The sequence below is a fragment of the Lepidochelys kempii genome, chromosome 1, assembly GCF_965140285.1.
Source record: "Lepidochelys kempii isolate rLepKem1 chromosome 1, rLepKem1.hap1, whole genome shotgun sequence".
Lineage (NCBI taxonomy): Eukaryota > Metazoa > Chordata > Testudines > Cheloniidae > Lepidochelys > Lepidochelys kempii.
This window is the reverse complement of record NC_136380.1, coordinates 232241527-232265042: the sequence shown is the minus strand read 5'-3', so window position 1 is coordinate 232265042 and position 23516 is coordinate 232241527. Positions and strand designations below refer to the sequence as shown.

Here is a 23516-nt window from a genome sequence, read left to right as displayed (position 1 = left end):
TCTTTTCACTTAGGGGAAAAGTCTAACTTTTTGGATAAGCTGTAACTGTAGCTAGTAGCCTAAAGGGAGAAAAGCCCCCTTGTGAACCTTGCAAATACTGTATATTAACTCTTGTAAAGTAGACAAATGAAAGAGGGAACACATGTTCTATATTATACGCTTACATTTTGATGGTAGGCTGTTGCAGTTTCCTCTTGGATTTGTTTCACCTCCGCTTCATTGGCTTCTCGAATTTTCTGAACTTTTGCCATTGAATCTGAGTCCCCATTGCTGAATTCATGGAGTTTTCCTTCTAGTTGGAGTATGAGAACTTCTGACCACGCAAGCCTCTGTCTCATCTGTTTGGATTCCTATCATTGTTTTAGAAGAAGAATTAATTGGATTCTCTCAGGGGAGAGGTCACAAAAATTAGACTTAAAAAACCGTAAGAGCATTTCTTTACAGTGAAAAAGAAATAATTTGTGTCCTTAAAAGATACAAGATATTGAAAATAAGCCAGTAAATGAATTTTGATAATACTGCTAGTTAATTGCCAAGTACTTTTAAGGGAGTAACTTATAACAAACTTATTTTCCCTGATTCCATGATGAATTGTTAAAAAAGCCAGTATAGAAAAATGCATGTTTCCTTGGACTTTTCTGTTTCACTTGTGCCAATTTCAGAGAACAGAAAAATACCCTAAACTTTTCAACCACAACCTATTTCGCAGTTCCCACAGAGGAAATACATACATATAAGTCACTTTATGTTTTTTATACAGACACATCTTACCTTTTAAGTAAGTAGCTGTAAAAGTTAATGATACACTTTAACCACTACTAATGAAAAGCACAATCACTAACATCTAATTAAAATGCTTATTTCTTACTATATCCACATCTTCTGCCTCCTGTCCTAGAGTCATTACATTCAGAAGAAGTGATGGCTGCCGCAACACACATGCCAGTCTGCATTAGTCTTATCAACTTGATGCTTTGGGAAAATAATGGAGGGATGATATCACATATCACACCATCAGCTTAATCTGCACTGTTCATAGTGCTGCAAATTATAGCACAGCTCACAGTCTCATTTCCACAGTCCATTTTGTTAATAAGTGAGAAAAAAAAAAAGCACCAAAGAGGAAGTCTGGGGTCTAAGCCACCAAAAAAAAAAAAAAAAAAAAGAATAGAATAGGTTGGGTTTCTGAAATAACTTGTGGATGTCATTTTTTACAATATCATTTTTGTTTGTGCAATGACAAAGTGGTAATACTCTAAGAATTAACACCCTTTAATATCAAGCTTCTGTTATTACTGTTTTATTTGAAAACACACCCTAAGCAACACTTCTTAGCCCAAGATGCAGCAGAATTTAGATTCTATTCTATGGAAAAAGGTTTTATCCTTTATTACTGTACATATCAGACACAACTGACATGAATATTACATTCAGTATGATTGGGTTGAAGGAATACTGCTCTATCATCCTCAAAGAGATGAAACTGAATTGTAGGTCATAACTTATGCTTCAAATGGAATCACACTCCAGAGCGATGAGAAGTACTAGCAGAGTCTCAAAGAGCTTAAGTACTCTGCATGCACAGTATCAGCAGCTAATCCCAGAGGCATGGAAAACGGTGGGTTCGAGGCCAGTGTTAAAAAGAGGGCAAATATTGGTTCGAAGTCCATGACTGATGAGATTCACAAAGTTCTTGCAATGCACATGTGTTGCTGGATGGTTAGATCAAACAGTTCTGTTTTCGATGTGTTCATCTCATCAAGAGCTGCTTTACAAGAAAAAAGCAGGAGCAAGGAATGGGAGGACAAACTAGCAAATCTAGAAGTGACCTCAGCTAATACTTCAGATGGACCTGAACTGTGACATTTGAATCTGCATCCAAAAACCTCCCCCGAAGTTCAGATGTAAGGTTTTGGGCTCTCCCATTATAAAGATAGAGTCCATCTGGGAAATTTGGATTCAGATCTGATCCCTATCATCCCCCTCTCACACACACACACACGTATGCATTCAGTATGGGGTGTTTGGATTCAGAGTTTTAGTTCAGGTCCATCTCTTATTCACCCAGAAATAATCAGACTCAAGAGAGAAGTTTAGCAAAATCAAGAACGATTTTCCTTTTAAAGCCTGAGGCAATGTTCTTACTTTTTTAAGTTTCTTCCCCACCCGATCCTTCCCCCTACATGTTAATTCACCTCGTTGCATGCTTGCAAATGAGATGAAAAGAAAAATCATCATTCAATAGTCACAGCATCAACTCACCAGGGGAAATAACAAAGGCACGGGAACTAGGGAAGGAAATGTTTATATACGCAGTGGAACAGCCAAGAAAACTAACTAATCAGAAGGCAGAGAAAACAAGAAAACCCAAAAACACTTGGTTCAGCCAACTACAAACTGGCCAAGACTGTCAACCTGCAGCAGGTGCCAAGGGCTCCTCTGGCAACCAGCCAGCTAGGCAAAAGAGAGTTGCTTTTTTGTTCCTTTCCATTCTTTAAGGGGTTCTACCACACTGTATACAGAAAGGCTACCACTCTTAGCTAAGGTGAGACCTGTTGCTCCTTAAATTCTAAATTTCCCTCCATTGGGCAACAATGCCCAAGGCCAGTGCATCTAATCCCCACTGTCAGCCACTGTTCAATCCCCAGGGCAATAGTTTTCTGTGATACCCTTCTATCACGGGGTATGTGTGGCTTATGCTTGTTCCTCAAATACATCTGCTGGCTTGTCTAAATCAACCATGGTTTGTACGCCTGGATCAAAGCAGATCTCCAAATGGTCCCCAGGGCTGAAAAGTTATTGCGGCTGACAGACAACTGGACAATTCCACCCTTTCATTTACATTTTAAAATCTCACTCAGTGATGCGACCTCCTCTCACTACCACTCTGAATACTTCCTTGGGTCCAAATTGCACCTTCAGAATATGAGAAGGCAAAAATCTAGCCATTCATGGAGAAACACCTATCCTACTACAAACAGAATAACTCAGGGAGAACACCATGGAGGATGTTTATCTCCAGTCTTTTTTTTTGGGGGGGGGGGGTGTTTGCATGCATTAGAATAGATGGTACACAGGAGAACCAGGGCTCAGCCAGTGTCATGCACCTGAATGGCATGCTCCCTGTAGAAAGATGGAATGCACTAACCATGCTAACTGGGCCATCATCTTAATGCTCAAAGAAGCACAAGAGCTGTATTTTGGCCAGTTCCTGCTCAGATGACCAAGGCTTGGTGAGATAAGGCTTTTCTGAATCCACTTCCCCCACAATGCACCTGCACCGGGGGAGCCCATCATGCATGAGGGAGAGCAATGACGTTTTATCTAACTGCTCATTATGGTGGCAGCATTAAGACCCACTTGAATTTCTACCTTTCAGAAATTAGAGCCCCTCCTTCACTCTGCAGCGATGCTAAAATGAATATTCCCCTGCTCAGTACAGTACTCATGCCAATGTAGTGGGAGTCAATGCAATAGCAGACAAGCTGCATTACGTAACAAGTGAAGACTCTTGTATAAATAATACAGGAGAAGAGAAAATATAGTAACAGTGTGTAAATTGGTGGAGCCTTTGCTTGGATGCACTGGTACTAGAGGGTACTGGTATTTAGAACAGAGTACAGTACAGCCATACAATCTTGGCAATGTATGAAAGAGAAAGGGTGGTGCTGTTTCCAGCTGGTTTCCAAGAGGAGTACAAGCTGTTGCTCTTGTGCCTGCTTTTTGGTTCTATAGATCATCCACATCAACCCTATATATCTATTGAATAAATTCTGGTGTTAAGCACATTGTTGCACAGAGCTTATCATTGCCACGCTTACAATAAGACCACAGAATGTGCCATTGTGGAACAGTTCCATTGTCCAATAAGTCCTTTCACCTGAGAGGTAGGGAATCCCTGCTCAAGCCCCTTCTCCTCAGCAGGCAGATGAGGGAGTTGAACCAAGCTCTCCAACATCCAATTGTGTGCTCTAACCTAGGGGTTCTCAGACTTATTTGATGCCACCCCTGTTCCTTGCATCTGTAGTAGCTCATGTCCAGGGTTACCATATTTCAGGTTCCCAAAAAGAGGACAGTAGCAGAAGTGCAGGGGGAGGGAGGGCGGGGCGGGGAGATCTAGGGAGGGCAGAAGAGAGCTGGAGGGGGGTATAGTTAGGGGTACTGGAGGGATGTGTGTGTACTTGAGGGGGTACCCTGTGTATGGGGGGGTACTCACTGGAGTGAGGGGGCAGCATTGCTCCCTATCACAGTGGCAGGTTGGCTGGTGCAAGCCCAAGATGCAGCACCATTCATCAGTCAGTACCTCCCTATGGGACCCCCCCCGCCAGAGCTAGGAGCCGAGGTCTGGGTGGGGGGCAGGGATCTGACAGCTGCGGGTGCCAGGGAATGGACCAATCACCTACAGATACACGGAGGGACAAATTGGGGCTCTTTCTGAGCTTCAACAACTGCTCTGCAAAAATCCAAGACATTGCCCGGTATTTGAAAGATCTGCCTGCATAGAAGTCAGAGAATCAAGAAAGAGGCTATTGTGACATTGCACCCCATATTTTTCATAGTGATATTATTGATATGATTATGGCATAATTATGATGCATTTTGTACAAGATGGATCGTGTAAGGTTTCATTGGAAACGTTATGATTTGCTGAATCTGATTATCCTATTTGTATGCATGTAACATTTTTGTATCTGAAGTTATGAATATTGACTATGTATCTGTATTTCACATGTAGTGACACCCACTAGGCAAGATGCTTCCAGTTTAAATAGCTGGTTGCAAAGGGCCCATTCAGGGTAATGGGTCATTAGGGAAAACAATAGGCCTTAGGAGAAGCTTATCCCATACCTAGCGAGCTATCCTGAGAATGCTCCTGACAGCCTATGGATAATGGCTGCTATGACTCTGCAAGGCCATGTGACCAGCCCACATGACTCTGGATTCCATTTTGGGTACCTGTATTTTTCCACAAACTGGGCTGGGAACTGTTTTTGGAACAAAGGGTTCCCACCATATGCTAAAGCTAGATCAGGCAGGGAGTGACATCATCTGTTATTCTGCACTCCCCCACAACTCAACGCCTGAGAGATGCTCCAAAAGAAAAAGACTTGGAACAGGGGAGAGGATCCCAAGCTGCAAAGCTTAAGAATCTGAAATCCTGCTTGCATCATCAGCCAGGGGGAGAATTTGCTATCCCATCTTTCTAGCATCATAGGCTTAGTTTGCAGTGTTGTTTATTTAGTAGGTAATCTGCTTTGATCCGTTTGCTATCACTTACAATCACTTAAAGTCTATCTTTTCATAGTTAATAAACTTGTTTTATATTTTATCCTAAACCAGCATGCCTTTAAATGAAGTGTTTCAGGAAAAATCTCAGCTTGGTTACTACAAGTATGCATATTCCTCTCTACCTTGAGGGAGGGGCAGACATACTGTGTTTACGCTGTGCAGATCCTTGTGTAGTTCAAGATGATATAATTTTGGCTTTCTATTCCAGAGGGAGGTGCATGCCTGGGGAGCTGGGAAACTGGTTGGGGTCTGCTGTTTGCACTCACGTAGCCCAGTTTGGGTGCATGGCGGCACCTGCGGTCGTATTGGGTGATAACAGGGCCTGGGTGAGGCTGGCTGTGTCCCCAACACAGGTGGGTGTCCTAGAGAAGCACTGCAGTTCCTACAGCTCCCAGACTGCACCCCAAGGGGGATAATCTGTCACCGCTGTTACCTGGACATCTGGTAACCCCCCTCTGGGTGCCTGGCCAGCAGCTGCCAGTCTCCAGTTGCCCAGCTTTGAAGGCAGAGCACGAGCGGCAGCTGCTGGCCAGAGGGCCCAGCTTTGTAGGCAGTGCTGCCACCAGCAGCAGTGCAGAAGTAAGGGTGGCCCGGTATGAAGGCAGAGCGGAGAGTGGCAGCTCCTGGCTGGGCGCCCAGCTCTGACTGTGGGCAGTAGGTTTCCCCCTGCCCAAAGCTTCTCACACATACTCAGAATATATTCCATGCCCCACCCCACGGGGGCACAACTCCCAGTTTGAGAGCCTCTGCTCTAACCAATGGGTGAAAGGTTATAAGGGAGGCCACCTCTTGCTTACAAGAAACATCTTAAGCACCTAAGCCACATAACTCCAGGAGAGGATTTCCAGCTATGTGAAGCAGAGATAGCCTTCTCCCTGTAGCCCAGACTTAGTCACCAAACTCTGGGCAAGGGGCAGGGTTTAGGACAAACCCTCTTGTCAGCATCTCCCACTGACTAGCCTAGACAGCTTCCTGCCCAGCTTGCAGACTCATGCTATGAGACTAAAAATAGCAGGGTAGATATTTGAGCTTGGGCTGTCATTCAGACTCTGAGACCCACCCCATAGTGTAAGTCTGAGTCAGCTGACCCACACTCTGAGATTCAGTGTTGGTAGAGGTTTGCCGTGTAGATGTACTCTGAGGCACCTCCCATCAAAATGCATTATATAGGAACCTAGGCACCTAACACAGGGTTTATAGATCCCATTGTTCCAGGGATTTTCTAGGTGCCTTTAAGTTCCTTTGTCACTCTCAGACTAAGGTCAGTCAGACAGTCTGTGGTGGAAGAGAGAAATTAACTCAGCTCTCCAGAGTCTTAGGCTGGCACCTTAACCACTGGGCAATGCTGCCTCTCTTTTGTCTGCGCTCAGAGGAATTCCAATCAAACATCTCTCCCAATTGTCATGGGGTTCTCACAACACATATTTTGCTGGCCTCAGAGTGTGACCACCAACTCTTGTTGGTGGCCGCTCTGACAATTTTTCCTAAAATACTTTATTTGTTTGTCCTAAAGTTAATTAATATGCCCATATACATGTCCAAATCCTTGTAATTTATTTATTTCTGTTTCTTTGTTTGTTTGTTTTTTTGCAGACTCAATAATAAAAATAATGTACAGTTGTCTCTATTCTTTACTGGACCTAAACAGAATAGAAACAAATAATGTGCTTTGCATGTTCTTGTCTTCTTTTGTAATTGTTTCTTTTGCTTTTTGGTTGCTTTTTTTTTTAATATAAAGACTTGCTAGTTACTAAATCTGCGTCTGTGAAAAGTGATATTTGAATGTTTTTTAACACCCCTTTTCACAGTAGCAGACTTGCTAGCTAGCTGGGAGGCTGCGAAAAGTGATATTAACAAATATACAAATATCACTTTTCACAACAGACTTATTCAGCCCTGGCAAGCCAGGTTAAAAATTGAGCCCTGGATGGGGAGGTAGGTAGGGAAGCAGTGGGAGCCAGCTGCAATGGGATGGGTGGGTGAGGGGCCAGGAGAGGCAGTGAGGTCCACAGGCGATGGGGTGTTAGTGAGCCTGGGGCCAGAGCCCAGGGACTGGACCTCTGCAGCCGTGTAGCTGAACCCCGGGGCCAGAGGACACAGCAGGGACAAGGAGCAATGGGGGTTGGTAAGCCTGGGGACGGCACCCGCTGCCGCATGACTGGGGCTCGGGCCCAGAGCCCATGGTCCTGCGTCCAGACTCTGAAACGCTGCAGCCACCACCTGCCACCCCAAGGCTGAAGCCAGAAGCCTGAGCTCCACTGCCCTCAGGAAGGTGGGGAACCCACAACAGCTGCCTGCTTCTCTAGTGTTTGTGGCTCCAAAGGGGGGCAGAGCCCCACCCCTGGGGAGGGGCCATTGCTTTACGCTCCCCTCGCATTCACCATCCAGGAGGCTGTGGCCACATGAAAAGCCCCTGGTGGCCGCATTTGAGAAGCACTGGTCTAGATCAGCAAGGTAGTTGCTGTGTTACATAAAGGACTTCTTACTGCTGCTCCTTGTCTGAGCAAAGGCGTATTTCCAACACATAACACACATGAATCAGTGTCTTATCTCCATGGGTGGGAAAGATGTTGGTTGCCCCCTTGATGCCTACAAGCCAGAGAGAGCTATGGGGCTTCCCTTTTATTGTTTAGTTAGTATAACAAACAAGCCGGAAAGAGAAAATTCATACTTCCGTTTCAAAAAATAAAAATAGCAAACCCAGACACCCGCAGCCAAGAGAGGCATACTAATGAATCAGCTAGGTATCTCTCACCAAATCAGTTCCCTGCCATTGCAGAGGCCCCAGGTTGCTTCTTGGTCCCTTCTGTTCTCTGCCTGTGGCACACAATAGTTTAGTCTTCTGAAAGCTGTACTACTATAGTCTAATCCATTTTACTGATCTTAATACAGGGGTAACTGGGTGGGGTTTAGTGGCTTGGGATACACAGGAGATCAGACTGGATAATCTGGTGGTCCCTTCTAGCCTTAAACTTTATGACTGCTTACCCCAATAAGATCCACATTTTTTGCTCAGAATGTGTGACATGAATTGCCTTTTGCAGCTGCTGGCATTTTATGGGCCTCACCTCTACCTCCTTTTGGCTTCAGCTAATCAGCTCCTATTGGCTAATCTATGCTTTGTTTAAAAAAAAACAAAAAACACACACACAACACTCCTAAAGGTATGTCTTCACTACCCTCCGGATCGGCGGGCAGCGATTGATCCAGCGGGGAATCGATTTATCGCATCTACTCTAGATGTGATAAATCAACCCCCCAAGCGCTCTCCCGTCAACTCCTGTACTCCAGCACCACGAGAGGCACAGACAGAGTCAACAGGGGAGCGGCAGCAGTCAACCTAACACAGTGAAGACACCACGGTAAGTCGATCTAAGTACGTCGACTTCAGCTACGTTATTCACGTAGCTGAAGTTCTGTAACTTAGATCGATCCCCCCCCCGCCCCCGTGTAGACCAGGGCTAAGAGATGTCACTTATCTTCTCCACTTCTCTACTGCCTGTCTCAGCTGACATTTCACAGTAACCATGCTGTGGTTTAAATCAGCATGCTGGAGTACAGGGAGGAAAGTCAATACATTACAATGGGGATTTCAATCCTCTGCTTCCTCACAGCAACTCACACTTCAGCACAACAGGAAGTGATTTGCCTACCTTCACACAGAGGATTTGATTCCCCTTTCACTTGGTGTAATCATGTAAGCCTGGCAGCAGGAGAGCAAAACACGACCACAATTAAATTCTCCAGTCACTTAAACCAGTAGCAGCATTTTATGCCCACCTTTGCTCTCCTAGAAATGACCACATAAGGTGTGAGGTAGTGAAGAATCAGGGCCAGGAAAACTGAGACAGAGCCAGGAATATGATCCGGGTTTCTGACTCTAACCAAAGACCATCCTTCCTGGCCAAAGCAAGAAGATGAAAAGAAAATATATACATAGAGATGATATGGACATCAGCGTAGTTAAGCTACTGTGATACACAAGGAAGAAGGCACTACAGAGCACAAACACTACTTGCTAGGGCTTTCAGTAATGCAGAGATCCAGCTGACTCACATGGCAGGGTTGGTGGGAAAATCCTGAAGCTGGCTCTATATGCAAACAAGCTTTTGGGCAGTGGTGAACTTCCATCATCTTTGGAATTATGGAGACCTGGCCCTATAAACATTCACAGACACCAGCTTCCCAAGCGTGCTCAAGTAAAGAGTAGCCCATGTTAATCCATTGCTGGAGGAAGGACAATTCTGTAGGCACTTTAGCAGTCTGATTAGGAGATGCTGAATAGGCTTCTAAAGCACCATTTAGGAGCAGGGTTATTAGCCTCACCTGTAAACAATTTTCTTTTTGATGCTCTAGCTGGTGTTTGAGTTGCAGTATCTGGTCCTGTAATTTCAGTCGCTGGGAAAATTCCTCTTCATACCTAAAGTAGTCCAGGATAAAGAGAAAGATCTGTTGCTGTTGTTCTTTCACAAGGTATCAGTCCAAATCAAAGTGGTTATGAAACACGAACTATTAGCACATCCACTGGGGAGACTGCGGTGGGGGATGATCCACAGGAGGATGAAGAGCCAGACACATTCCTCTGCCTCCCCTGTTCAGAGGTTACAGACAGCTGGCGTGATCTGTGGGGCTGACTATGGCTTGCACAGCCTTAACTGGGTCCTGTTACAAAGGCCACATGGGACATTGCTAGGGGACGCAATCACCAAGACAAGTTTGCACCCTAGCCCTGCTCCCTCTGGCCTGCCTCCACCGAGACCACCACCTGCCCTGGGGGAAGCAAAAGACTATTCTGGAGAGGCATGAAGACAGCACTGCACCTGACATGCAGGCCCTTTGTGTCGAAGTTATTCACTGAGGGTAGAGATTATGCCCGTCCTACTTGCCTTTTTGCCAGCCTGGCTAATACAAAGGAGCCCTAGTGCAACTACCGTGGTATCCTGGCTCTGTTGAAATCAACAGGATCCTTTTCACTGTCTTTCGTGGGGTCAGGGCTTTTCCCAGTGCGTCTGGCCTGAAGTGCCTGGACTATACAAGGATCTCACAGCTTTTAGTGATGAATTTGCTTTGGAAAAGAGTAGTAGTTTTACGATAAATGGAGATGTATAAATAGCATAAATGTTAGAAAAACGCTGCTTATTGAAAAAGGGACAATTACTTTGCAATTTGGCTGAAGCGTCTTCAATATGCAGAGAGAGAGAGAGAGAGAGAGAGCAACCAGAAGTTGCAAGTAAGTCTTTGGGATCCCATCTTTGTTTTATAATAAGCATGTGAAAAGTGCTTGCTTTGGTAATGGAGTAGTCAGGGCATTCTTAAATTACTGGCTTATTCTCCCTGAATAGTTTTAAATATTCTCCTGATTCATGTTTTCCCTTTCTCTCTGCTGTCAGCAATGGTGGGGTTTGTTTATTTATTTATTTATTGAGGCAAACAGCCCTCGTGTAGACAAGGCTTTCTACTTCCCGGCCAAGCACTAGTTAATGAGACTACTTTTATTTGCAGAATTGGGAGCCCATGTTAGGAACCAATTTAGACTGAATCATGCTGAAAGGATAAGTTTAGACCAGTGGTTTTCAAACTTTTTTTCTGGGGATCCAGTTGAAGAAAATTGTTGATGCCCACGACCCAACGGAGCTGGGGATGAGGGGTTCAGGATGTGGGAGGCAGCTCTGGGCTGGGGCAGGGGGTTGGGGTGCAGGAGGGGGGCAGGGCTCTGGGCTAGGGGTGCAGGCTCTGGGCTGGGGCCAGGGATGAGGGGTTTGGAGTGCATGAGGGGTTCTGGGTTTGGGGGGGCTCAGGACTGGGGCAGGGGGTTGGGGTGCAGGAAAGGATCATGGCTCTGGGCAGGGGGTGCAGGCTCTGGAGTGGGGCTGAGGACGAGGGCGTTGGGGTGCAGGAAAGCGTTCCAGGTTTGGGGGGGTTCAGGGCTGGTGCAGGGAATTGGGGCACGGGGTTGGGGCATGGACTTACTGCTCCCAGTCAGCGGCACAGCCGGGGTACACCGTGGATTGCACTGCCTCCCAGAAGCGGCCAGCAGCAGGTCCGGCTCCTAGGAGGAGGCTCACGCCAGCAGGCACTGCCCCCCCCCGCCCCCCGCAGTTCCCATTGGCCAGTTCATGGGGCTTGGGGTGGGGGTAGCACACAGAACCCCGTGGCCCACCTGCCTAGAAGCCAGGCCTGCCGCTGGCCACTTCCAGGGCACAGCGTGGTGTTGGAAAAAGTAGGCACTAGTCTGCCTTAACTGGGTAGCACTGCTGATGGGACTTTTAACGTCCAGGTCGGTGGTGCTGACCACAGCAAGGCGACCTGGTACTGGGTCACGACCCATGGTTTGAAAAACATTGGTCTAGAACCCATGTATGAGTCTAGAACCCAGAGTTGAAGAGCCTGGGAGAGCCCCAGGGAGCACTGTGGAGATCACACACCAAAGGAAGTACTGCCCAAAGGGTCCAGAGTGACAGCAGCCTGTGGCCTTCTGATTGGCCAATCACAATATTTAACCCTGGAGGGTAACCAAGGAAGTTGTCTGGGAATCACAAAGACTTCTGGCCTGCTGTGAGTCCAGACCTCATCTTGTTTTCTAATCTTGTCTCTGTCCCCATCCTGACTCTGGCCTCCTGATTCCAGCCTGGTAGCTGTCTCTGATCTCCAGTCTCTGGCCATACCCTGACTCTGACCTGTGTTGATTGATGCTGGCTCTAGCAATTACCCAATCCCTGCTCACTGACTACCACTTTGTGGCCATCCTTGACTTGTAGACACCAGCCCAGCTATGACCACCAGACCACACCTGCTACACCTGGTTCCTTACATATATCTAAACCCAGTTTAAGTATAGTTCCTTAGTTCAGATGGAACCCAGTGGGATCAGGTCCTCAGTCATTAGACTCTAGCTCTGCTTTTTGTATATAATGTGAGGGAGTCAAAATGTATCCAGGAACAAGTTACATATTATGACTAGAAATAACTAATAAAATCTTCTGTTAGTTTTTTAACATTTCTTGTAGTTATATCCATAAAACTATTGTTACAGGCTCGGTTAAGTTATATTTATGCACCAAATTAAGCTGTCGAAACAAATCCAGCCTGTGTGTAAATTGTACGTCTACTGACTTCCTTGAATTTGGCCCAAGATGTTTCATGACTTAATTGGAAGGTTTGTCTTAATAAAGACTGTGGAAGGCTGTGTCATATATGTGATATTTAACACAGAGAAAGAGGATGATTGCTTAAGATAGTTCAGGAAGTGATTTAGATGCACATGGCATTTTACTGACAAATAAAATTAGCAATTAGAGTTGGTTGAAAATTTTCTGTTGAAACTTTGTGGGGCTTTAACTAAATGTAAGTTATCACGAAAAAGGTCTGTTTTCCTCAAAATATTTTGATTTCTATGTTGGATAACTGAAAACTTTTGACAAAAATTATTCTTCTTTCCTGCCCCCAGTTTTTTGGCTGAATTGTTTTCAGTTTTCAGCAGTTTTTGGTCACAACTGAAACATTTTAACTTTTCAGGATTTCTGTTTTTCAACAATAATAAAAACTGACATCTTCTGTAGGACGACATTTTTTTTTCTGATCTGTTCTTTTGGCAGGTCCCATCCTTCAGGAGTTCAGTCAGCCTGGACTGAAGCTAAACAAGGAAAAGTGAGTTTTCTGTCTACCCTAAATCAAGGTTTTTGGGGTGGACAAAAAACAAAGTCCTAACCCTGACAAAGTAAAAGCAATTCAAGAACTGAATGCATCAACGTATGTACCAGAACTGATACGTGGCCTAGGTTAGTAAATTATCTCAGACAATACCAACAAGACCTTTCTACAGCAACAAAAACAACTAAATGAACTATTAAAGTCCAACACATCATGACCATGGGTGCTAAATCAAGAAATTGACTTCAAAAAAGGTAAAAGAAATTATCTGAAGAGCTGCAGTTCTCAAATACTGTGATATGAACAAGTCCACAAGGATGAGTACAGATGCAAGCAGCTATGGCCTAGGTGGTATATTATGGCAACAACGTGGATCTGAGTGGAAGTTGAATTTTGCTCTGAACACTCACAGAAGCAGAAAAATGTACACAGTGAGTGAAAAGGAGTGCCTGGCAAGCCTACTGGCATGTGAGAACTTTTACATATATCTGTATGGGCTGGATTCTTTTGCACTGATAAGAGACCATAAACCTCTTGTAACCCTCTTCACTGAAAAAGACCTTGGTCAAGCCACGCTGAGATGCCAACATCTTTTGATCAGGTTAATGCAATTTAACCCAGTTGCTCATTATGTTCCTGGGAAAAATCTGGTAGCAGCAGATGCTCTACCATGGAGTCAGTATCTCACTCAACTACCTGCGAGCTCAAAGATGATGTAAAGGTGTATGTTGATGCTACAAATGCATACAGACCAGTGTCAGAAAAGAAACTACACCCGTTACAAAAAGCAACGTCAACAGACACACAGCTTCAAGGAGTTCTAAGTTACATTAGGGCCGGCTGGTTACGTGGTTGTTGCGAAGTATTTTTCCAGGTTAGGGAGGACCATGATGGGCTTTTAGCTTTTTAAAAAAAATCTATGTTTAAAATAAATGTTCAAGAAAACCGAAAGTTAAATCAGAGAATTTAAAATTTATTTTTAAAATGACAATGGAGAGCCTCCACGTTAAGGCTGTCGTTGCTCCAACTCAGACCTCGGCAAGAGTCTCATCCCATGTGTTTTATTAACTAGGCAGAAAGGGCTAAATGACAACCTTAGGGCTAAATCCTGCAGGTTTTACTCAAGCCAAGCTCCCATTGACTCCACTGGGAATCCTGCATGACAGAGGACTTCAAGGTTTATCCTTGAAGCATGGATTTCCATGCTACCAACACTATAATTCAGAATGTAGTCGCCATTATTGATGGTGGACCATTTCTACATACCATTATTTATCATTTTTATATTATATTATTTATGTATTATTATGGTAGTACTTAGAGGCCCCATTGTGCTAGGTGCTGTACAAGCACATAGTAAGAGACAGTCCCTGCTCCAGAATGTTTACAGTCTAAATGGATAGAAAAGACCAGTGGTTCTCAACCCGTGGCCTGCGGGGCCTCTTATGGCCCAATCAGCACAGAGCTGTGGCCCATGTGACATTCTCAGAGCCATATAGGTAGTACTGGATGCAGCCCACAATGGTAAATACATTGAGAGCCACTGGAGCAGACAAAGGGTGGGAGGGGAAGCAGGTGAAGTTATTTGCCTAAGGTTACATGTAGTGGCAGAGCTAAGAATAGAACTGAAGCTGCCTGACTTACAGACCCGTGCCCCATCCAAAGAACACACTGTCTTCCACAGGACCAAAAAACAAGGTGAATCTCTTTTTCTACATTTAATTAGACATAGGGGATAGCAAACTGTTCAACTTCTCAATCCTACATTTATCAAGATTTTGCGTCCAGCCTGCGGAAAAGCTCCCACTCGGTGCTTTTTTTCATATTTTCAGGTGCTAAACTGGCCAGTTTTTATCTTGTAAGATAGCCTTGGTTCTTTGAAGTGATAACATCTGTGATCAAAATCTTGTACAGATAACCATGTTGTGTTTTTGCAATTACATTCTGTTTGCTTGTTGTTAACAACCCATGCAATTTCTAGTTTCCCATAACAAATGTAAGGATAATTATCACGTAATCTGCTGGGTACAAATTTAATTAATCCATGAAAAATAGTAATAAGTATCAATTAAATACCAAGTACTGTAGGTTTGTCTTAGGTACCCATGTGATAGGATAAATGGACATGCAATTATGATAGCTATATTTCTTTGATAGTGGCTATCAGAGCCTTTATAGCCTGGATGTTGTTTATTTTGGGACCTCAACTCATAATGGGCTTCCAACATGCAGGACAATTTCAAATTTAACATGGGAATGAGGGGCGTATTACTATCTAAGAGTGAAATTAGCCTGTGTGGGACTAAGATGTGCGTACTGATGGCCCTGTGCACTGGGATAAATTGCACCCTAAAATGCATTGATCAGTGCTCTTCTTTTAGGTGCTTTTTAGCTCTTAGGTAGGGCGAAGATCAATGTGCTCTCCACTGACTTGCTGCTAGAAAAGCCCCAGCTTCCAAGTCTCTGGTCTGTCACCAGGCTTAACAGTGGGAAAGGGGGAGACCACAAATATTCACTGATTCTCTTCACTGGTGCTATGGCATGGGCTGTTGGAAAAGGGAAGATTATCTGGCCCTCAACAGCTCCTGATTGAGTGAGAGGGAGAGAGTTAATAGTGGAAAGGGGATGGGAAAAGAGAAAATGGTGAGAATTTTTTAGGGGGAAAGGACAAATTGCAAAGATGGGGGACCCCACTAAATAGTCACAGTGGAAGCCCCTAAATATCCTAATGCCAGCCACCCTGAAGCTGGCACACAATGTGAGTCTACTTATCTCCATGTACTTCCATTAATACAATGCAGGGCTGTAAGTAGCACTTTTCTGATTTACATCCATTCTTCCCTCTGTTGGAGCACTACAGTTTGATAGGGAAATATAAGGACACTTAAAACATACAATGAGGTCCGGTGCTTTCAATTAGGTATAGAGGCAAAAAGTCAAAGGATGTCAGGTCATGTGACTCTCTTACTGGGGAAAGGAGAGGATGTGAAAGCCCAGTGCTCCATGCCCGACCACACACGCAAAGCAATTCCTTGATCATTGCATCCACTGATCGTAGATGAATGGCTGCTGCTCATATTGAGAGGCACACAAGAAGCAGCCAGAACAGTCTATTGAACAGTTAATCACGGGAGCCGCAACAATTTTCCGAGCTCCTTTGACTGCTGCTATGTCACATTATTCTAAATTGCTTCTCATCAAAGTTTGCGGAGCAGAATACAGCCATTAAGTCTGGCAGCAAAGCAGCTCATCTGAATTTGTCACGCTCATGAGCTCTGCTCAGCTATTTTAAATAAACCTGGGTTACACTGCAGTTGACATTTGCTAGTTGAGGACAAGCACCACAGGGTGCTCAGTGTGTTTTGTACAGACAATAAAAGCTCTGAGAGCCAGGAAAACCCTTTGGGGGGTCAACTTGCCAAGCTCCTGAGTTTAACCATGGCTCAAATGAAGGAACAAGAGAAACTTCCAGGACATTTTCTGCCTTTTTAATCCATTTTTTATTGTGTTTTTTACTTTTTACATTGAAATTATTCTCAAAAGAGTTATGCTCTCTCTAAAGCAGTACATGCCTTACAAAAACAGTATGTTATCCAAAGCACCACTCCTGTAATAAGAGTGAGATTTGGCTCTCCTTATGAGCCAAATCCTGTCATGTGAGAAGTCTCATTGATATTGCATCACAGAACTCAGTAGTGCTACCAAATAAGATTTGCTCTGATGTATTTAGAATAGTGTGGATTACATCTAGGACTATGCTTGGCTGCTTTGTGCCTCCATGCCAGAAAGCCAGCTTAAATGGCTACAAGAGAAGTACACTTGCATACAGGGAAATCTCTGGGTAATATAAGGCCAGTGAATCAGCATCACTTCATGCATCCGATGAAGTGAGCTGTAGCTCACAAAAGCTCATGCTCAAATAAATTGGTTAGTCTCTAAGGTGCCACAAGTCCTCCTTTTCTTTTAGTGAATCAGCAGTCCATCTTTTTTCTGTCAGTGTAGCAGCTATAACCACAAGAAAGTGGGTGTGGCCAGAGCATCACTGCACTCCAGCTATTCCCAACTGCAAAAACAACCTCTGAGGATAGTGCCAAAGTCTGCTCTAATTCATGCCAGAGACTATCAGCCCTGAGAGGGTCTTAGAATTCTAGGGCTGCTAAGCTGCAATACAGCCACCATTGCCCTCCTTCTCCTGAGATGTAGCAAAAACAGCTTGGATGCAGCTGAATGTCTGGGCTTGTACCTTTAAATATGCATTGCTCTTTGATACAAGACTAAGAGATATAGCTATTTGTGAATACAACAGAAATAGCCAGAGGTAAGAAAGGAGAAACGTGCAAATTTCTGCCCAAAACCTAAACTTAGTTTCTTACTTTCTTTGAGATATCAGGATGTTTTTATTTAGCTCCTCAAGCTCTTTCATGGCTAGATCCAGCTGTACTGAGGATAATGTCCTTTGGGTTTTCAGCTCTTGCAAATCTATTTCCTTTTGGGCCATGAGAAGTTTTAAATTCTTTAAGTCCTCGTCTTTCTTCAGGAGTATGGTATCCAGCTCCTCCTGTCTGAGCACACACAAAATATCAGTCAGATCCAAAAAATAAAGATTTATTCCGCTTCCATTTTTAGAAAAATGAAAATTAAACTGTAATAAATTGAACCAAAGAAACACAAAATAGGGCCAGATTCTGGCTGCTCCTACTCAGGTGCACAATGGGGGGCAGACAACACATGGAGCTTTCTCCCCCAACCCCAACTCCCAAAACCTTGCACATCTGTTCAGCACAAAAAGAATACCTCCAGCCACTGCCACTACTTAAATGGGTCTGCTTTCCAAAATGCAGACTTTTCAATACCATATTATTTATAGGCAAGGTTGGTAGCACTACCTATTATTAAGGTTGCCCAACACTTCCCATTATAAGAACCTGTTTTCACTTGCTTATAACTTTGCCAAACATTAACTGTTTGGACTCAAATTTTCCATGCTGGGTATTCTACCTTAGGTTGAATTTTTTTTTTCAGCCAAAATAGTTCAGCTATTTCTGAGAACAAGGCGAGGGGAAAATATACTTTGGAGCACGGACTTGAAATTTGGCAGGATTGGCCTTTATGTCAAGAATGTGCATTTTGCCTTCCTCAAGAAAATCTACTCAAATTATAAACTTTTGAAATTTGCAGTTCACACATATTCAGTAGAGACTTGTTAAAATTTTGCAGCTTCATTACTTGAAGGTTCTGCCCACACTAAGCATCCTAATGAACTCCCCTTCATTACACAGCCCTGGTTCATCCCCAGAGCAGGTACGCCCTGTGCAGAGAAAAAGGACAAAATGTGGAAAAAATAGTATGTGATCATGTAATTAAATGCATCATAATGCATATGCACAATGGAGCTGATTAAAGTTGCACAGGCAACCTTAATTCTGGCATTTCTTAACTTTTGGATTCTTGATTTTGAAACCTTATTATTAATACTGTTTTAACATGGCTTGTGTGCAATATTTTAAAATAAGTTGACAAAACTGCTGTTATTGTTGCTTAAATTGTTAACTCAGGATTCGGGGGAGGGGGGTTGTTCTTTTTGATACAGTACATAAAATCCATTAAGTTATTCTGGTATATCCACATGCGTGCAATCAGTCCGTGCTGTTTTCTTGACCCCAGTTTGGGCTCCTAAACTGTAGTCTCAGTGAGTGCTATTAAACAATACAGTACAGTAGAATCTTGTCATTTCTCATTCCGTTAATCTACAAGGCCAATAATTCTCATACAAGAAGTGTGGTCTTATCCTACTTCTCTGCAAAGATTTAATTGCATACACAAAGCAAAGCATGGAGGGCAAAGTTACTTTTGTGCAGTGGCCCAGCACAAGGCCTGTCTGTCACTTAAATCCCCATTAAACCCCTATTTTTACATAAATTAGATGCGATGGTGATGGTGTTACAGACCTGATTGAGTTCCCGTAGTGGACAGTCACCAGTCTGTTGTAATTGGTCCCAACCTCTGGATCCCATGTTTCCAAGCCAGTGGGTCTGGCCAGCATCTAGTCACAGTCTCTAGCTCTAAGGCGCAGACTCCCCGTCTGCCACCCTTACCTAAGATGTGGGACTCTAGGGTCCAACTGCCCTAGACCCTGAAGTCAGTGCTCTGACCTCCCAGTTGCTTTTGCATGCTTTCACCAGAGTTCCATCTCTGTGGGCAATTTAACCCCTCGGGGATCATGTGGCAGGTAAAGCAAGGAACACAGGCTTTGCACAAGGGCTTCTAAAACCATAGTAACATTGACTCTTAAAGCATACAAGAGTTCAGATCATTGGGCAAAACAACAAATGCCTTTACACACTCCCCACTGTGTCTATGCTCAGACCTTCTTCTGAGCCATTGGACCCACTCCGTGTTCAGGTGGGTAGGCCCCTCCTGCCTTCTACTGCTGGCAATGGTCAGACTCTGAAGAAGAGGGAGACTGGAACTGATCCTGCCTTTAAATAAGGTTTCTGCCCCCTTTGCCATGTGACCAAATGGTCGGCTTCAGACCTTTGTCAGGTGTCTTGCCAGGAAGTTCCAGACTCCCCTACAGTCCAAACTGGGTTTCCTTCAGCCTGATCAGTCTCTGTAGCAAACCATTGTCCTAGGGTGGATCCTTGTGATTAGGAAGAAAATCATTGTTGATCACTCTTGTGTTAGTCTATTCAAAGAGGTGTCAAGCATTACAATAAGCTACTTTGGGTTGTCCTTGACATCTCTAGATACTGTTGCCAACTGTTGTGATTTTAGCACATCTTGCATGTTTTTCTTAAAGCCCCAGCTCCTGGAATAAAGACATTTCATAAGAATCTCAGTTGTATTTGGGAAAAACAGAAAACCAAAGAAGAAAAAAAAATAGTACATTTCTAGTCCTCACAGAGCTGAGAAAAGCTTGGAAATGTGAAGCTAGTGCACCCTAAAGCCTCAGAAACCACTATGTGAAGAATGCAACATTTATTATTTGTTTTTAAATTTCACTGTTTCTGGAGGCTTGATTCATGGTTTTTGATTCTTGAATGCCTGAGGTTGGCAAAATTGGATATCACAAGTTCCTTAGGGCAGGGAATTTCTTTTATTGAACTGTAAAATGCCACACCCACCTTATTGCTCTCTTTAAATAAGAAAACCAACTTTCCATCAGAACTCTGTATTCAGTGCAGAAGCAAACAAACCTGCTTTGGGATCTGGTTTCCATTTGAGGATTCTTGTATCTGATGATTTCAGTTCTCATCTCGCCACAATTGCTCACTTCTAGTTGTTCCTGAGGTGCAGGCATCTCCTTCTTTACATATATGGCAGAAATGGCAGCCATCCCATCTTTAAATGGTGAGCCCCAGATGACAGATCAATCTACATGGTAAAAGATGGAAGAAATGGCCACTTGTAACTGTTTTGCCAGCTCAAAAACTGGTCATGCTGTAATCAACCTCCTTCCCAAGGTTTCCTATTTCAGACCTGACCCTGCAATAACAAAGCTCCCATTGACTTCAGTAGTGTAGGATAAGGCTTGCCTTCCTTCTGCCCCACATTAAAATCCTACAATTTTGTTTTGCCTTTGTCACTTAGGCCCACATTTGTAAAACCATGTACACAACTTTACAAAACTGGAACTTATTCACTTGTGTATTGAATTTGTAAAATGAAAAACCCATCTCTCAGACTCAAGATGATGGACTCTGGACTGCTCTGAAACACCCATACAACCCCATTCACTGAGAATGCAGTAGGATCCAGGAAGCAACCCTGCTATTGCTCTTTTATGGCTTGTGGGAAGGGTTATTTCTCTGTGATTCTGCAAAACCACCCTTTATCAAGTGCACTTTATACAAACTCAGCATGGAGTCTGGGATTTGACCTTTCATTAATATGAGGCAATAGCCTCTGGTACCATCTAACCAGATCAAAAATTACCTAGCAATCAAAATCAGTTTCCCACTGTAGAATGGAGCACTATTTTCTTGTTCGTGTTGTTGTTCTAATTCATTTCTAAGGCTAACTCACTTTCTCTTGAGTGTGGGAGGATAGAACTTCTTCTCTGATGCAGAACAGCTGCTGCAACTCATTGGCTCATATGAGATGCCATAAAACCAGTAAAGTGATGCTACATTTCAGACTATGGTTAGTATTATTTTTATTACCGTAGAACGTAGGGGCCCTATCAAGACTAGGGCACCATCATGCTAGGCACTATACAGGCATACAGTAAGAGATGGACTCTGTCCCAAATAAATTACAATCCAAATAGACAAAAGACGGACAATAGCTGGGAGAGAAAAGAAGTATTATTGTCCCCATTTTATGGATGGAAAACTGAGGAACTATGTGGAAGGGTTTTCATCAGTAATTAACGTAAATGAATCTCATTGCTTTGGACTGCAACCTTAGAAGATGAAAATGCAGCAGAAACAAAACAAAACAAGACTGAAATCTACAGGCAGATCCTCAACCAGTGTAACTAAGTGCGACTCCAGTGGAGCTGCATCAGTTCATATCAGATGAGGCTCTGGCCCCATATCTTCATTGGTAGGCACCCCAGGGTGAAATTCACCCCATGCAGAAAGGTCTGTGTCCTGCTTGAGCGTCACTTAAGCCTTCAAAATGGTGCATGGACCCTTGGTACTAAGAGAATTTCATCACACAATAACAGTAAATCAATATCTACATCTTTATATAGTTATCTAACAACTAGGGCTGTCCATTAATCACAGTTAACTCACGCGATTAACTCAAAAAAATTAATCATGATCAAAAAAATTAATAGCAATTAGTCACAGTTTTAATCGCACTATTAAACAAAAGACTACCAATTGAAATTTATTAAATATTTTGGATGTTTTCTACATTTTCATATATATATTGTAGTCTGTGTTGTAATTGAAATCAAAATGTATATTGTTTTTATAACAAATATTTGCACTGTAAAATGATAAACAAAAGAAATAGTATTTTTCAATTCACCTCATACAAGTACTGTAGTGCAATCTCTTTGTTGTGAAAGTGCAACTTACAAATGTTGATTTTTTTTGTTACATAACTGTACTCAAAAACAAAACAATGTAAAACTTTAGTGCCTACAAGTCCACTCAGTCCTACTTCTTGTTCAGCCAATCACTAATACAAACAAGTTTGTTTACATTTACAGGAGATAATGCTGCCCTCTTCTTATTTACAATGTCACCAGAAAGTGAGAACAGGCATTCACATGGGACTTTTGTAGCCAGCATTGCACGGTATTTACATGCCAGATATGCTAAATATTCATATGCCCCTTCATGCTTCTGTCATCATTCAGGAGGACAAGCTTCCATGCTGATGACACTTGTTAAAAAAATGTGTTAATTAAATTTGTGACTGAACTCATTGGGGGGAGAATTGTACATCCCCTCCTCTGTTATACCTGAATTCTGCCATCTGTTTCATGTTATAGCAGTCTCAGATGGTGACCCAGCACATGCTGTTCATTTTTAGAACACTTTCACTGCAGATTTCACAAAACGCAAAGAAGGTACCTGTGATGGTGCCCCACATAAGGCTTTATGGAAATATGCTTATGAATGTATATATATATATATATATGACACAACTGGAATATGTTTTATGCTACATATGTTATGTAACACATCTCTGTGAAGGTTAAGATCTACTGAATCTATTCATCCTATTTGTATGCATGTATCATTTTTGTATTCAAAGTTATGAATATTGGCTGCGTACTGGCTTGATTTCTAAGTAGCCTTATTTCAGAGTAGCAGCCGTGTTAGTCTGCATTAGCAAAAAGAAAAGGAGGACTTGTGGCACCTTAGAGACTAACAAATTTATTTGAGCATAAGCTTTCGTGAGCTACAGCTCACTTCATCAGATGCATTCAGTGGAAAATACAGTGCTGAGATTTATATACATAGAGAACATGAAACAATGGGTGTTACCATACACACTGTTACCAGAGTGATCACTTAAGGTGAGATATTACTAGCAGGGGAGCGGGGGGGGGGGGGAAATGGGGCAGGAACCTTTTGTAGTGATAATCAAGGTGGGTCATTTCCAGAAGTTGACAAGAACGTCTGAGGAATGGTGGGGGGTGCGGAATAAACATGGAGAAATAGTTTTACTGGGAGTGGATGGGTCATTACACAAAGTCAAACTATTTCCCCATGTTTATTCCACCCCCACCGTTTCTCAGATGTTCTTGTCAACTGCTGGAAATGGCCCACCTTGATTATCACTACAAAAGCTTCCCCCCCCTCCAACCCCGCCGGTAATATCTCACCTTAAGTGATCACTCTCGTTACAGTGTGTATGGTAACACCCATTATTTCATGTTCTCTATGTATATAAATCTCCCCACTGTATTTTCCACTGAATGCATCCGATGAAGTGAGCTGTAGCTCACAAAAGCTTATGCTCAAATAAATTGGTTAGTCGCTAAAGTGCCACAAGTACTCCTTTTCTTTTTAAGTAGCCTTAGTAAGCATTTGGTCAGCTTCTTGAGAAAGGAATGTGCAAGTTAAATGCCCAATAAAGAAGCACTTAACAGACAATGGATCTTGAAGATG

General features: G+C 43.3%; 1 protein-coding gene across 14 annotated transcripts in view; it reads right to left on the bottom strand.

Annotated features, from left to right (window-relative positions):
- The window catches only part of LMNTD1 (lamin tail domain containing 1), a 295893-nt gene that overhangs the window by 216767 nt on the left and 55610 nt on the right, over nucleotides 1-23516 (bottom strand). For 10 of the 14 annotated variants that reach the window (XR_012155635.2, XR_012155637.2, XR_013634835.1 and 7 more), the window contains exons 2-5: nucleotides 20136-20313; nucleotides 17313-17501; nucleotides 9616-9709; nucleotides 165-350 (exon numbers count right to left, since the gene is read on the bottom strand). Coding sequence is in view for 11 of the 14 variants with exons in the window: in XM_073317668.2 (XP_073173769.1) it covers nucleotides 165-350; nucleotides 9616-9709; nucleotides 17313-17501; nucleotides 20136-20275 (609 nt within the window). In the remaining 3 variants the exon portion in view is untranslated. Of the gene's footprint in view, nucleotides 1-164; nucleotides 351-9615; nucleotides 9710-17312; nucleotides 17502-18887; nucleotides 19748-20135; nucleotides 20314-23516 lie in introns of those variants that run through there. The other 4 variants (XM_073317694.2, XM_073317704.2, XM_073317740.2 and 1 more) reach the window with 4 other exon arrangements.